The sequence below is a fragment of the Anas platyrhynchos genome, chromosome 25 (assembly GCF_047663525.1).
Source record: "Anas platyrhynchos isolate ZD024472 breed Pekin duck chromosome 25, IASCAAS_PekinDuck_T2T, whole genome shotgun sequence".
Classification (NCBI taxonomy): Eukaryota; Metazoa; Chordata; class Aves; order Anseriformes; family Anatidae; genus Anas; species Anas platyrhynchos.
In genome coordinates this window covers 4,243,364-4,255,101 of record NC_092611.1, presented here as the reverse complement: position 1 = coordinate 4,255,101, position 11,738 = coordinate 4,243,364, and the positions used below count along the sequence as shown (strand labels likewise).

Here is an 11,738-nt window from a genome sequence, read left to right as displayed (position 1 = left end):
GTGAATTGTTACGCATCCCCTCATTTATTGGCTGTCCAGATATAAGTGTAGGTGGAAAGGTGACAGAAAAAAAAAGCTAGAACACCAGTGATCCCACCCTGACACATTCATCTGCACCCAGGGACAAGGTGGCATCAACAGCACCCCTCACCTACCTTCGCAAGGTGCTACAAGGAGTTTGCACAGTGCTTCCTGCGCTTTGGTGTTATGGAAAGTTCGATGACTCCCATTTTCTCCAGTTTGTTAGAATGAAAAACCTAGCCCAGAAGTGTCTGGACATTTTGAAAAAAAATCTAGGATTCTGAAAGAGAAACAACAGCAATGTTTTTATTTATATATTTAATTTTTAATTAAAAAATAAAGGTTATCTTAATACATCTCTTGCAGCCTTTGGGCAAAATGCACCCTTAACAAGACTTTATGAAACATGATGCACATCTGTTCTTGGCACACATCTTAAACGCGAACTTTCTGCAACAACTTCTTAAATCCATCCTTCTCCCCAAACCCTGGAAACATTTAAATGTTCTTTAAAAACCTTACAAAAATTAGAAGTGGGCCCAAAGCAAAAATCCTAGATCCAAGCATCCCAAAGCTTTTGGAGCAGACTCAAATCCAAATCCTCATCTCATTCAAAGTTTTATCCTGGATCACTGCAAATTCACAGACACGGCACCCAAATAACCAAGAGATATGAAATCTGAACGCTGACCTGGGTATCAATCTCTCGTCAGAAGCTTTGATCTTTATACAGAGCCAAAACAAACCCATGGGTCTGAATTCTTTCCTGAAAATGTTGAAGTTGGGCCCATCCCTAACAGAAATAAGTGCTGGTTACATGATGAAATGGTGCTACCATGGCTCCCATTTCTTAGCTGTCCCTGGTCTGAGACCAGACCAAGTCCTCTGTCCATTGGCACTACTAAAAGGCAAGGATAAAGCCAAGCGAACACACTGAACCCTCCAACAGTCATATCACTACACATTTGCCTCCCGCAGCAGGAAAGGAGCCCTGGTCTTCTCCTCTATTTACCAGGAGCTGTCTCAGGTTTCTAGATGCAGATTTCTCTGGAAATACGTCCAGTTTCTCTGGAACTCCGTCACTATCTGTGGGAAGGCGTACACACGCCACCAGAGAGACAGGTCATCACCACTCACACAGGATGTCTTTGTTCCACTGTGGCCCATGATGGCTGATTCCCAAAGGCACAAAGTGACAAATCTTTCGACTTATACACAAGGTCTACATATATATATATTTATATATATATGTACACACACACAATTACATACATATTTAAATATATATATATATACACACATATATATATATTTGGTTTTGGTTTTTCTTTTCTCTTTTTATCCCCCCTTTCCCTTCGTTCTTTCCCTTTTAACTTAATGGCGTAGCCTCCTCTGAGGAGGGTGCTGGTATATGTTCTGGAGACTTCTCTGTCTCTGAAGAGCCTTCTGGCTTCTCCTCTGTCACTTTAGGTTCCTCAGGGGCTTGAGATCCCTCCAGCTCCTGACTCTGCGCCTGGCTGTTCATTTTCTCTTCTGCTTCGATTTCCTCTGAAGTGGGAATGGAGTTTTTCTTTGGACGGCCTTTGGGCTTCGTTGGAGCTTCCTGCCCACCTTTCAACACCTGGAGCAAAGAGATTAACAGTCAGGATCAATCTGAACATCACTGCTGTGAGACATCCTTTAGAGGGTAGGATGAAATTCAGCTTTGACTTTAGAGTGGATCCATGGTTTGATCACTATTGCAGCTTCATAGAAATTCCTTGCATTCATGGAGTCAGTTCACTCATTGCCTCAACTAAATGCAAAAAATACCAGTAAGGACACCTAGAACTCTGGAGCTGTCTAAGCCAGTTCCTACAGCAGGCCCAAAAGCAATCTAAGCACAGAGTCCTCAAGATTACATACAGAAAGATAATATGCACAATTCACTTCATTTTTTCGAGTATTTGCTTTAATCAGAGCCCAAGTAAGAACAGTCACACTTTAGCCAGGATTTCCTCTGGCTGCCTATTCTCTTGCCAGTTCCACTTTGGCTTCTGAAATAGTCTTTATTTTTAATACGATTATTTTTGTAACTCCTGCATTAAAAGATGTGACACCCATCTAACCTGTGTAAAGGCAGGGAGTCATCAGAATAGGTCTGCTCTTGTATTTAATTCCATTTCCACTCACATGCTGCAGCCTCAAGACACTTTCAGCCAAGGATCTGGATCCAAGCTGTTCCCAAATTTGTTTCAAGTGGCAGTAACTTCTGCAGCTCTCACAAACACTCAAAAATTCAGTTCTGATGCAGTGCAGAACTGAATCTCCTCTGCTGGGTGGGAATACATAAACATCTCCACTGGAGAATTCACAGCATCTGTTCCCAGCAGGATTTATGGATAGCTGCCCTTTCTAGAAGCACTTTAATTGGAAAAGGGCCATGAAGCTGGAAGTACAAGAGGTGAGAGGAAGGTATGAAAAGCAAGAATTAGTTACATTAGTGCTTAAAACTGAATTGGCTTCCACTGAGCAGTATTATCTTTTTGGTCTACATGGATAACCAATCCCACAAGTGTTAAGATCACAAGAACGCCAAAAATGGAGAGGTAGATACTTTGGTTCTTTTCTCTGCTGTTTTATTTTCTTTCATATCTTGGCTTCATATTCTTCTTACTGCCTGTTGTACATCTAGCCCACCACATATGCTGTAGTGTGAGTTTTGTTGTTTCTTTTTTTTTTAAAGTGTATTTCTAAAAAAAATCAGCAAGAATAAATAAAATTTGGTATAAATAGAGACAAATCACTGACACTATCTCAGCTTCAGAATCCATTCTTTTAAAAGCAGTTTTAAGGGCTATGGAAAAATGGTAATGAACCACTTACCATTTTCTTCCACTTCATCCTGCGGTTCTGGTACCATGTCTTCACCTGGAGCTGAGTCAGCCCCAATGACTGGGCTAAATCGAGCCTGGAAAACAAGACAGACATTGAAATGAGTTGACAGAGGACGAGAAGAGCCCAGATGCCAGGGGCAGCCAATCCAACAGTAAGTGCATATAACAGGAGGACTGCCAGAAAATACTGCTATTTGTTCCTTCAATCTGTTGTTTGAAAAAAAGTCAGACAAAAGCGGTAAACCACGTTTGGGTAAAAAGATAGCTGGCTCTTACAAAAGAAGCAAGAATATTCAGGTGTTTGCAGCACTAATTTGAGAAATGAGCTCTCTCATTCGTTCTCTTTTCTCCTCTATCACCATGAAGGAATAAGCAAACCTACAAATATCAGAGGTTTTTCTGCCCTTTTTGAAACACACGACTGTGGTACTCTGACTGCTGACACCACATTTGTGCATGAAGCTACTGGTACACAGCATCCCTGAAAAACAGGTCTATGGTGTCTGAAGCAAACACGTAAGAAGAAAGACACTCGGCATCAGTCTGCCTTTGAAAGCGTTGCTCCTTATATCGTATTTCATCTTCACTACCCACATAATGGGGATAATGATACTTTTTTCATTTCTCATGGAGTAGTAGTACATCTAAATCTATTAATTTCTTATGCATTCTGCTATTATAGGCAATTTAGGCATATAAATGAATTTATTATTTGCGTGTTTAGCTTAAGGGTATATGTGGCAGACAGCCCATAATCCTGATTCATCCTCTGCAAATCTCCAACCTGTGCAAGTTCATTTGAAACCATTCATTATTTCTATATTAAAACCCAGGATATGAAGCAAATACATCTCAGACTAACTCTTTATCCTTCCCCACAGGTGATAGTAGCATGCATCTGGCAGTGTTGTAATGGCGTTGCACAACGGATGGAGTTGGAAATCCTCAGCAACGCTGGGCAAGTGCCCCAGCGTCACGCAAGTCCTGCAGGTGGGACAGCTCAAACAGAGTCACATTCCAAGGTGTTCTGGATTATGTGAGCTTTTTTGGCAAATATTTCCCCACCTTTGCATGGGGAAACACACTGGTGGTTCAAGGCCAAGTTTTTCATAATACAACTTTTATTTCAGCTGGGTTCCTGGGGCAGTCAGACACACTTTTGTATTTATAAACACCTCTGTACCCCACACCAGCTCTGTGCTCACACACATACTCCTAGCTTCATTCTTATCCCCCACTTAGATTCCCTACAGGTTTGGTTTGCCTGCTGCCCATGCCACTACAGAGTGTCTGCAAGATATCCCATTGACTTAAAAATGCCACCACTGTTGTGTGAGTAGCAGAATCTAGCAGAGGCATTATCCCCTCATACCGCACTCCTTTACTACTAATAAACCAGGTGCTCCAGTTGTCATCCAAGCAGTACAATGTTGCACCCAGGCCAAAAGCTGCAGGACTCAACACAGAGCACAATCCATTGCTTCACCATCACGTTTCCAGCCATGAGTTCACACAGAAACACTGCTTGACTAACTCTTGCCACAGTGCACATGTCTTATCACACTTTGATTACCTGCAGCCAGTTACCACCTCTTGCCACACACATTATTGTAACCAGCATTGCCTAGAAACCCAAGGAAACAAACCAAGAGGGGGAAGCGGTACAGGGACGGGAATTGCTCATCAGCCTCAAGCACATACAAAACCAAGGAACAGTCATACTATTAATTAAATTTACCAGCCCTGAGTGCTTCAGCAATGGTGTCAACAATCTGCTTATGTGAAGCTGTGAGGAGTCAATACAGGAGCATTAGGAACTCTGAAGCTGTACAAGACATTACAGTCTTGTCCATGAAATTTGGTCTAGCTGTGATCCTTGGCTTGGTGACAGACAGTAAAAGTAGAGAATGCTGACTTCAAAACCAATTTAAATATTGGAATTCTGCCATCTGTGGAGCTCAAGGTCTGGTCAACCTTTCAAACTCTCTCTAGGTTTACAAACTTAATAGGAATTGGACAAAATCTTTTTCCTGTAATTTAAGTTTGCTGAATAGTGCCCAAGGTCTTTAAAATAGATAGAACCTAGATAGAACCTTTCCTTATTTTAGTTCATCCATTTGTTACCAAGCAGTCCCTAAGAACTCGGGACAGAAGCAAGGCAGCCTTCTGATGTATGCATCCCTGGCTCTATTTCCCTGATGGACAGGCCACTAGCTCCTCACTGAATTGCTAACCAGGTTTACTAGAGGAAAGCTACTTCAGCAGCCAGCTGAAGGAACGGGCAATCTCCCAGCCTCCATAGAGACACAGCCATCCACCATTGGATCCCAGGAGGAAATCAGGCTGCATTTTTTTCCAAGGGTCTAGCAAGAACAGGAAAGGGAGAGCTTTTGCTCTGTTTCTTGTGCATCTCTGAGTGCCTGCTAGCAAGCACATTTATCAGCATGTGACATTTCCATTGATACAGCCTATCCATGTCACCTTTGATCCCAGGAAAAGTTAGCCTTGAAATTGAATCTGGTCACCTGCCCATGTTCTTGGCCAACAGCAGAGGCATCTCTGTGGAGCTAGAAGGCAGCACACTGCAGCCAGGGAGCATCTGGTATGGGAATGAGAACAGCTGAGCAGGGCTGCAGTAGCCCTTTTGCTCCCCTTCCTTTTCCTAGTTTAGGAAGCAGTATTTTCCTGCTCCTTTCTAAGCAGTATTTATAGCGACTCACAGGCCTTCAGCTAGTTTCTACCCTGCCTGGTTGTCCCCATATCTAAAAGGAACAGAAGTGAGCTACAGATGAATACAAGGTGTGATCTGGCTGTCTTTCAGATCAGTCGCTGTCAGCATTGTCCCTGAAAAGGAAAAAACACTCAAAGGTGACACTGAGCATTCAGATGCACTGTTGAGATAAAGCAGTGAACCAGAATGTTTCCTAGATGAAGACAAGAGCTTCCAGCACAGCAAAATGACTCTAGGAGGTGGTGCATAGTGCATAGGTGCATGGTCTGATCTGTGACAGGCAGCTTGTATTTCACTGCCCAGCCCAGCAAACCCCTACCTGTCAGGGGTAGACAGATACTTCTGCTTCTGGAATTTCTTCTCCAAGCCCATTAGCTGGAGCTCTGTGAAGATGGTCCTACTCCGGCGTGGCTTTTTTAACCGAGGTGTGGGCTGCTCTGCCTCCGACTCGCTGCTGGCATGGGTCTCGCTGGCGGGGGTCTCCGAACTTGCAGTCCCTGAGGAGGCCTGGGCAGGCAGCACACGGGAGCTGGTGGCAGCTGGAACGAGGTGAGGGACCACGGAGGGCTGCCTGGTGATAACGGAGATGAGAGGATATGCCCTCAGAGAAGGGGACCCTGGCAGGGAAAAAAGAAGACGTGGATAAGGGCGAGTTGAGTGGTGATGTGGTTAAGAAATAAGAGCATTGGAGAGAACAGGCAGAGGGGAACACCTTCCCTGGCTCTGCCATTCAGCTATTAAATGACCACAACCAAGTCAATTCCTCTCTCTGGACCTGTTTGCTCTTCCAGATTATGTTTAGCCTTCTTGGGCTGGCAGTCTCTTGCTGTGCATTTCATTTTCCTTAGCATAGAGTGTCTATTTTCATTGTCTTTTTTTTTTTTTTTTTTTTTTTTTTTCCAGGAGCTATTAGAACACACATTGTTGAAGTCATCCATTTAAGTACCCCAAGAGACTAACTCAGAGCAAACAAGACAAAATCTGTCCCCACTCATGCAAATCTGCTTCTCTACGGACACTAGGACAGGGTTCATTTGAGATAGTTACCTAGCCACCTTTATATGTGACAGACAATTTCATCTAGTTCTCTATCGGGTAACTCAAGAAGTCAGGTGAATCACACTTCTATCCTCCGTTTTCCATATTGACCTCACTGACCATTCAGGCAGTTGAGGCTGGATAGATAAGAGGCAGATTTCCTCACTGACTCGTAACTCTACATCTTACACCAACCAGTGGATACCAGCCCTAGAAGTAAATCAGCAGCTCTGTTCCAATCCTTTCAGGCCAGAGCCAGTCTGGGATGACAAATTTAAACACTCCCAGACACTACAGGAAGTTCTGATTCACTTCAGGTCGCCTGAATTTACAGCTATAGACAGATTTCTGCTCAGCCTTAGCCCCAGGAAATCAAATGTTTCTTTAAATCTCTGGGCAGTGAAATATGGCCACGTACGGGAAATGTGCATTCGTTGCAAGATGGCTCTGTATACAACTTTGCAAACAACCTGCAGTCTTGGGCAAGTCGCTTTCTTGCTCGGTACCTCAGTTTACCTCATCTGCAAAATGGAAACAATCCTTCTTACCTACATTGCTGGTGGTAAAACATGGATTAAAGCTTAATGTACATAAAGTATTCTGAGATCCTTAAGATAAATGGTACTGTGGAAAGGAACGTATTACACCAACACACCCGATTGTGAAACTCTTAATATGAATCAACACTAATGAACATAATGATCTATAGGCCTCAATGAGTCTATTTTGGTGAGTAACTCATCACCAGTAAAGGAAAGGTGTTACCAGCCTGGCCTGCTGATGACCTATATTCCTTACTCTCATCCCCAGCATGAAGGGTTGTGGGGTCATACATCAGGTATCAAGTAAACAGCCGTGCAGAGGGTACATAAAGAATTCTGCAGCTTGTTGATTGGCACTTCTCCCCACAACCACTTCGGTCACATGGAAAATTCAGCTGCTTACAAAGTGAGCTTGGAAAATTTTTGTCAATACAGTGTAAATCACAGCAGTCTGCATACAAATTAAGCCTTGCTTTTCTCCTCCACACCTTTGCAACACCACAAATCAAAATATTTCCATTAAATTTAAGTTATTCCACCTAAACCACCCAGGAAGTACATGAGAGATGAGAATTGCTTAGCCAACAATTGCTTGTGTAAAGTGTATCTACGTCTTCTCTCTGTGGATTTTTTTTCCCTCAGCTGATGCCTGTGTGCAGATCTACTACCACCAAGTGAAATGGCAGAAGTTCTGCCTTGATTTACCATCTCAGTGGCAGTTCAAAGAGCATAAATCAGGAGAGAGCTGTCCTTTGCCTTATGCCATTAATTCTGCACCCTCGGACACCAGCCAGCTATGCAGAAGGTACAGCAGATCCTACTCCCACAGTTCATGTTCTCCCAGTCAGTACCTGCTGGGACAGGCCACTGCGGGACAGGAAAGGCAATGCCAACACACCACTGGAACAGACTTCTTCCTCTGTTTCAGCCAAACTGGCCTGAAAGAGTAACCTCAACTGGTGCTCAAGCTTACATGCCATAAAGGAGGGTGTCTAGCCTTATGGCATGCTCTAGGCAGCCAGAGGGTCTCGGTTCAAACCTCTCCACCTAATGAACGCAGCTCCTGCTCCCCTACAGGTTCATTCCCTGAGCCTTATCGCGCAGCCTGAAACACCATTCCTGCCCCTGCACATGGGTGGTTTTTGGCAAAAAAAATTGATACTTGTACCCTAGTGTGCTTCCAGCAGGGCTCTCTGCAAACCACGAGATTTCTGAGCAGTAAGAAATCACCAGAACCCAGAAACTGCTGCAAGGCTCCAAGTGACAAAATCCTATAGAGAAAAACACTTTTACATGGGACTCTCTTCAAGCGAGGTCAGCAAAAGGTATTTGGAATCAGAGCAATCAGGGATATTTGCTTTCCTGTATGCATGGTAGCAGCATGCAGGACTGCTTGGGGTGAGGGAGACTAGCTGTGATGGTCCCAGAGCTTGACATCGGCTTCAGACTAATTTTCTAGTAATTAGGTAAGATCAGGATGACGATCATAAGATGACCACTTTCCTCCTTCCAGGATCAGCAGTTGCAGCACGGCTATTTTTGCAGGGTAAAACAGTGGCTGGTTATTAGAGAAGCAGATGACACTGGGGTTGTTCAAGTGTTGAGCACCTGAAAGAGGGGATACATTTTCCAAACTGTTCAGCAGCCAGCAACTGAGATGTGGCGAAAGCTCAGCACACACTTATTTTTGGTGCCCACGTCAGGACACTTATTTACTTACAGAACCTCTGAAACTGCTGCTCTACTTCTGGACAAGTAATGGTTTGCATCTGCTGAGTTGCTTCGAGCTCCAGGTGGTGAACAGATTTGTGAGGCTGTTGACACCGAGTGCCTTATTTGTTTATCATTTGAGATCATAAGAGAAGCCTTTGCTTATGGCATGACCCCAACAGTTGGGATGGTGCTTTTAGAAGTGATTGTAAATAATAAAAGCATCAGCTGATGTTCAGCTCAGCCATATACAAGACTTCTCAGCTTTCTGCCCTTGGCCTGATGAGGGCACAGGATGGCTATGACAGAGTAAGGACAGCATTTAGCGAAAAAACAGGGGTTCAAGACTTTCAGTAGGGAAAGCTCGAAGTCAGAAAGAGGGCAATGTTTTAGCAGCCACCTGCAGTTAGTAAAAAAAAAAAAAAAAAAAAAAAAAGCAGAAGTAGATAACCTCTACATTGCTACTAGAACACAAAGAAAAAAGCATAAGTTCAGCATCCTGTTCTGGATATAGTTACCCCAAAGATCAAAGACAGCTGAAGTTGAGTTAGTCCACTGTATCGAGGTACACTATTAATACATTTCCCCTTAAACCATCTGTACAGTTCTTACCCTGATAAAGTCTTGGCTTCCAAACACTACAAAATCTGAGGCTAGATCTAAATTTTCACATCCCCCAGAGTTCAAAGGTATTTCTAGACTGACATGGTATTGTAAGAATGGAATAATTTCCTAATCTTCAACAAATTAAATGCTGGCAAGCAGCTCTTGTCTGCTCAGCACTGTTGTGACATGCTCTGTCTCTCAAGACGGGAAGGAATGGAGATGAAGCACTCTGCCTTTTCATACCTGCCTTATAGAACAGTTTCAGCTGAACGTGTACTTTCCCATATCATTCTTTGAGTACCTTTTCCACTTTTGACCCACTGTCCTTTTGCCCTCAAAAAACAAAAAGAAGTCCAAATATGCCAGAAAATGAGGAATTAGTTTGCTACCCTGGCAGCACAGTGTTTTAGCATTCCCCACTGATACAATCAAGAGTCTGCACTGGTGAAGTGCTGTGAAAACACCACAGGTTTAGGATTCAGGAGTTCTTAACACTCTTCATAAGAGGATGGTGTCTTACTATGTGGTTTTGCAGAGAAAATTCCTAATTTATGTATTTGAATATTCTTCATTACCCTGTTCTTAATTTTAGGATAGTTTCATGTTTCCTGTGCTGCTGAATAGTTCCCAAGTTCTTGGGAAGTATTAGTATAATCCATACTTCATACCATACACAACTGAGGAAATGGTGCTTATACAACCATTTTGTTGTAATTATTTTAAGCATTTAACTAGTCTCAATTTTAAGCATCAAGAAAGCTCTTATTTCTGTCCATATTTATAATGCTAACATCTGGCCACTTGGTTACTAAAACTAATAAAGAGCTAAAAATAAAAATGACATTAGATCTGCAGAGTGTTTTCCAAGGATCTGAAAGCATTTTGTTTCACTATTTAAATCAGGCCATGTTGGCAGCCTCCATACAGTGAAGAACGGACCTGACCCTCGCACAATGCACTGACCACACAGCCTTGAAATGAATTGGCTTACTCAAGCCATCTAGAAGACCCCCGGACTCCTGTTTCCTAATTACACGCAAGACATTTGTCCTAGAAATTTCTCATGATCTGACATATTCACAAGGATCTTTTTCTCACGTGTTTTGCTTTTCAGTACTAGCACCAAGAAGAAGGACAGGGAATGTGTCCTGTTTTCCCCAGAAGGTCGCAGTCAAGAAAGTCAATTTTTACTGGCCAAACAAATCAATATCCCAGGCATCAACCTGGTGTATCAGCCTGTAACTTCCACTTACCACACATATGAAAACAAGGAGTAAAGCAGCAAAGGCTCCAGACTCCCCATCCTGCTCCAAGTCTAGATACGTGAACAATTGCTTTTCATCAGCCCAGCCTGCAGCCAGCTCCACTCATCTGCTGGGATGTTTTGATTAAACTTATGACCATGAGATATGATGCAATAGGTGCACCACCATTGAACTGTATCACATTGCAAAAGTTTTAATTAAAAATAAATGTTTCAAACAAATCTTTTTCTCTCCTTTTTCCCCTCCCCCTTCTCGCTGGCTTATTTTCAACTGCAGCAGACAGAGACTAGAGGAAAGAGAAAAGGGAAAGCACTAATTAATTGCACTGTTTGACTGCCGGCAATGGCAGAACAGTTTTCCTCCTAGGCAAACTCAGCTAATTCTGTTTTGGAAGGAAAGGAAGGAAAGATTTATGGATCAGCTCCTCTTGGCAGGTCAGTCCTGCTCGGAGGCAGAATGAAATCTCACTCCGAATGGGCTGCAGTGAAAGGTAAATAATAAAAGAAAATGAACTTACGACTTAGGAAGGTCTATAAATCTGCTGTCTCCCAAGTGTCAAAACAAAAGGGTACCAAGAAGGAGTTGGGTTCATTTAGGAGAGTTTCATTTTGCCAAAAGAATGAACAGCCTATTGAAAGGAAAAAGCAAGCCCTGAGCAAAGCAAAGAAGGCAAAAGAAGAAATGTTCAGAATAAGCGGAACCAAACACAGTTTGTTTAGCAGAGAGGGCATTAAATCTAGTTTCTGTACCAGATTCCCAAAACCAGATTTGCCAGCCATGCCACTGCCACACATCTTGGCTGGATTTTGCCACCAGCTTCCATGGGAATGGAGCCAGGCCAGAGCTGAGCACAGACCTGGTATGATCCAGCCATTCAACTTGGCCCAGAAGTCAAGTGGTCAAAGACAACAGCCAAACACATACAGCATGCACTGGGACACAGGATGTC

At 43.2% G+C, this 11,738-nt stretch overlaps 1 protein-coding gene across 1 annotated transcript in view; it reads right to left on the bottom strand.

Moving 5' to 3' along the window:
* Positions 1-307: 307 nt before the first annotated feature.
* Positions 308-11,738, bottom strand: part of BARX2 (BARX homeobox 2) — a 36,070-nt gene continuing 24,639 nt past the window's right edge. The window contains exons 2-4 of the mRNA XM_027444309.3: positions 5,948-6,245; positions 2,887-2,971; positions 308-1,642 (exon numbers count right to left, since the gene is read on the bottom strand). Coding sequence (XP_027300110.1) covers positions 1,391-1,642; positions 2,887-2,971; positions 5,948-6,245 — 635 coding nt within the window. The 3' untranslated portion in view covers positions 308-1,390. The remainder of the gene's footprint in view (positions 1,643-2,886; positions 2,972-5,947; positions 6,246-11,738) is intronic.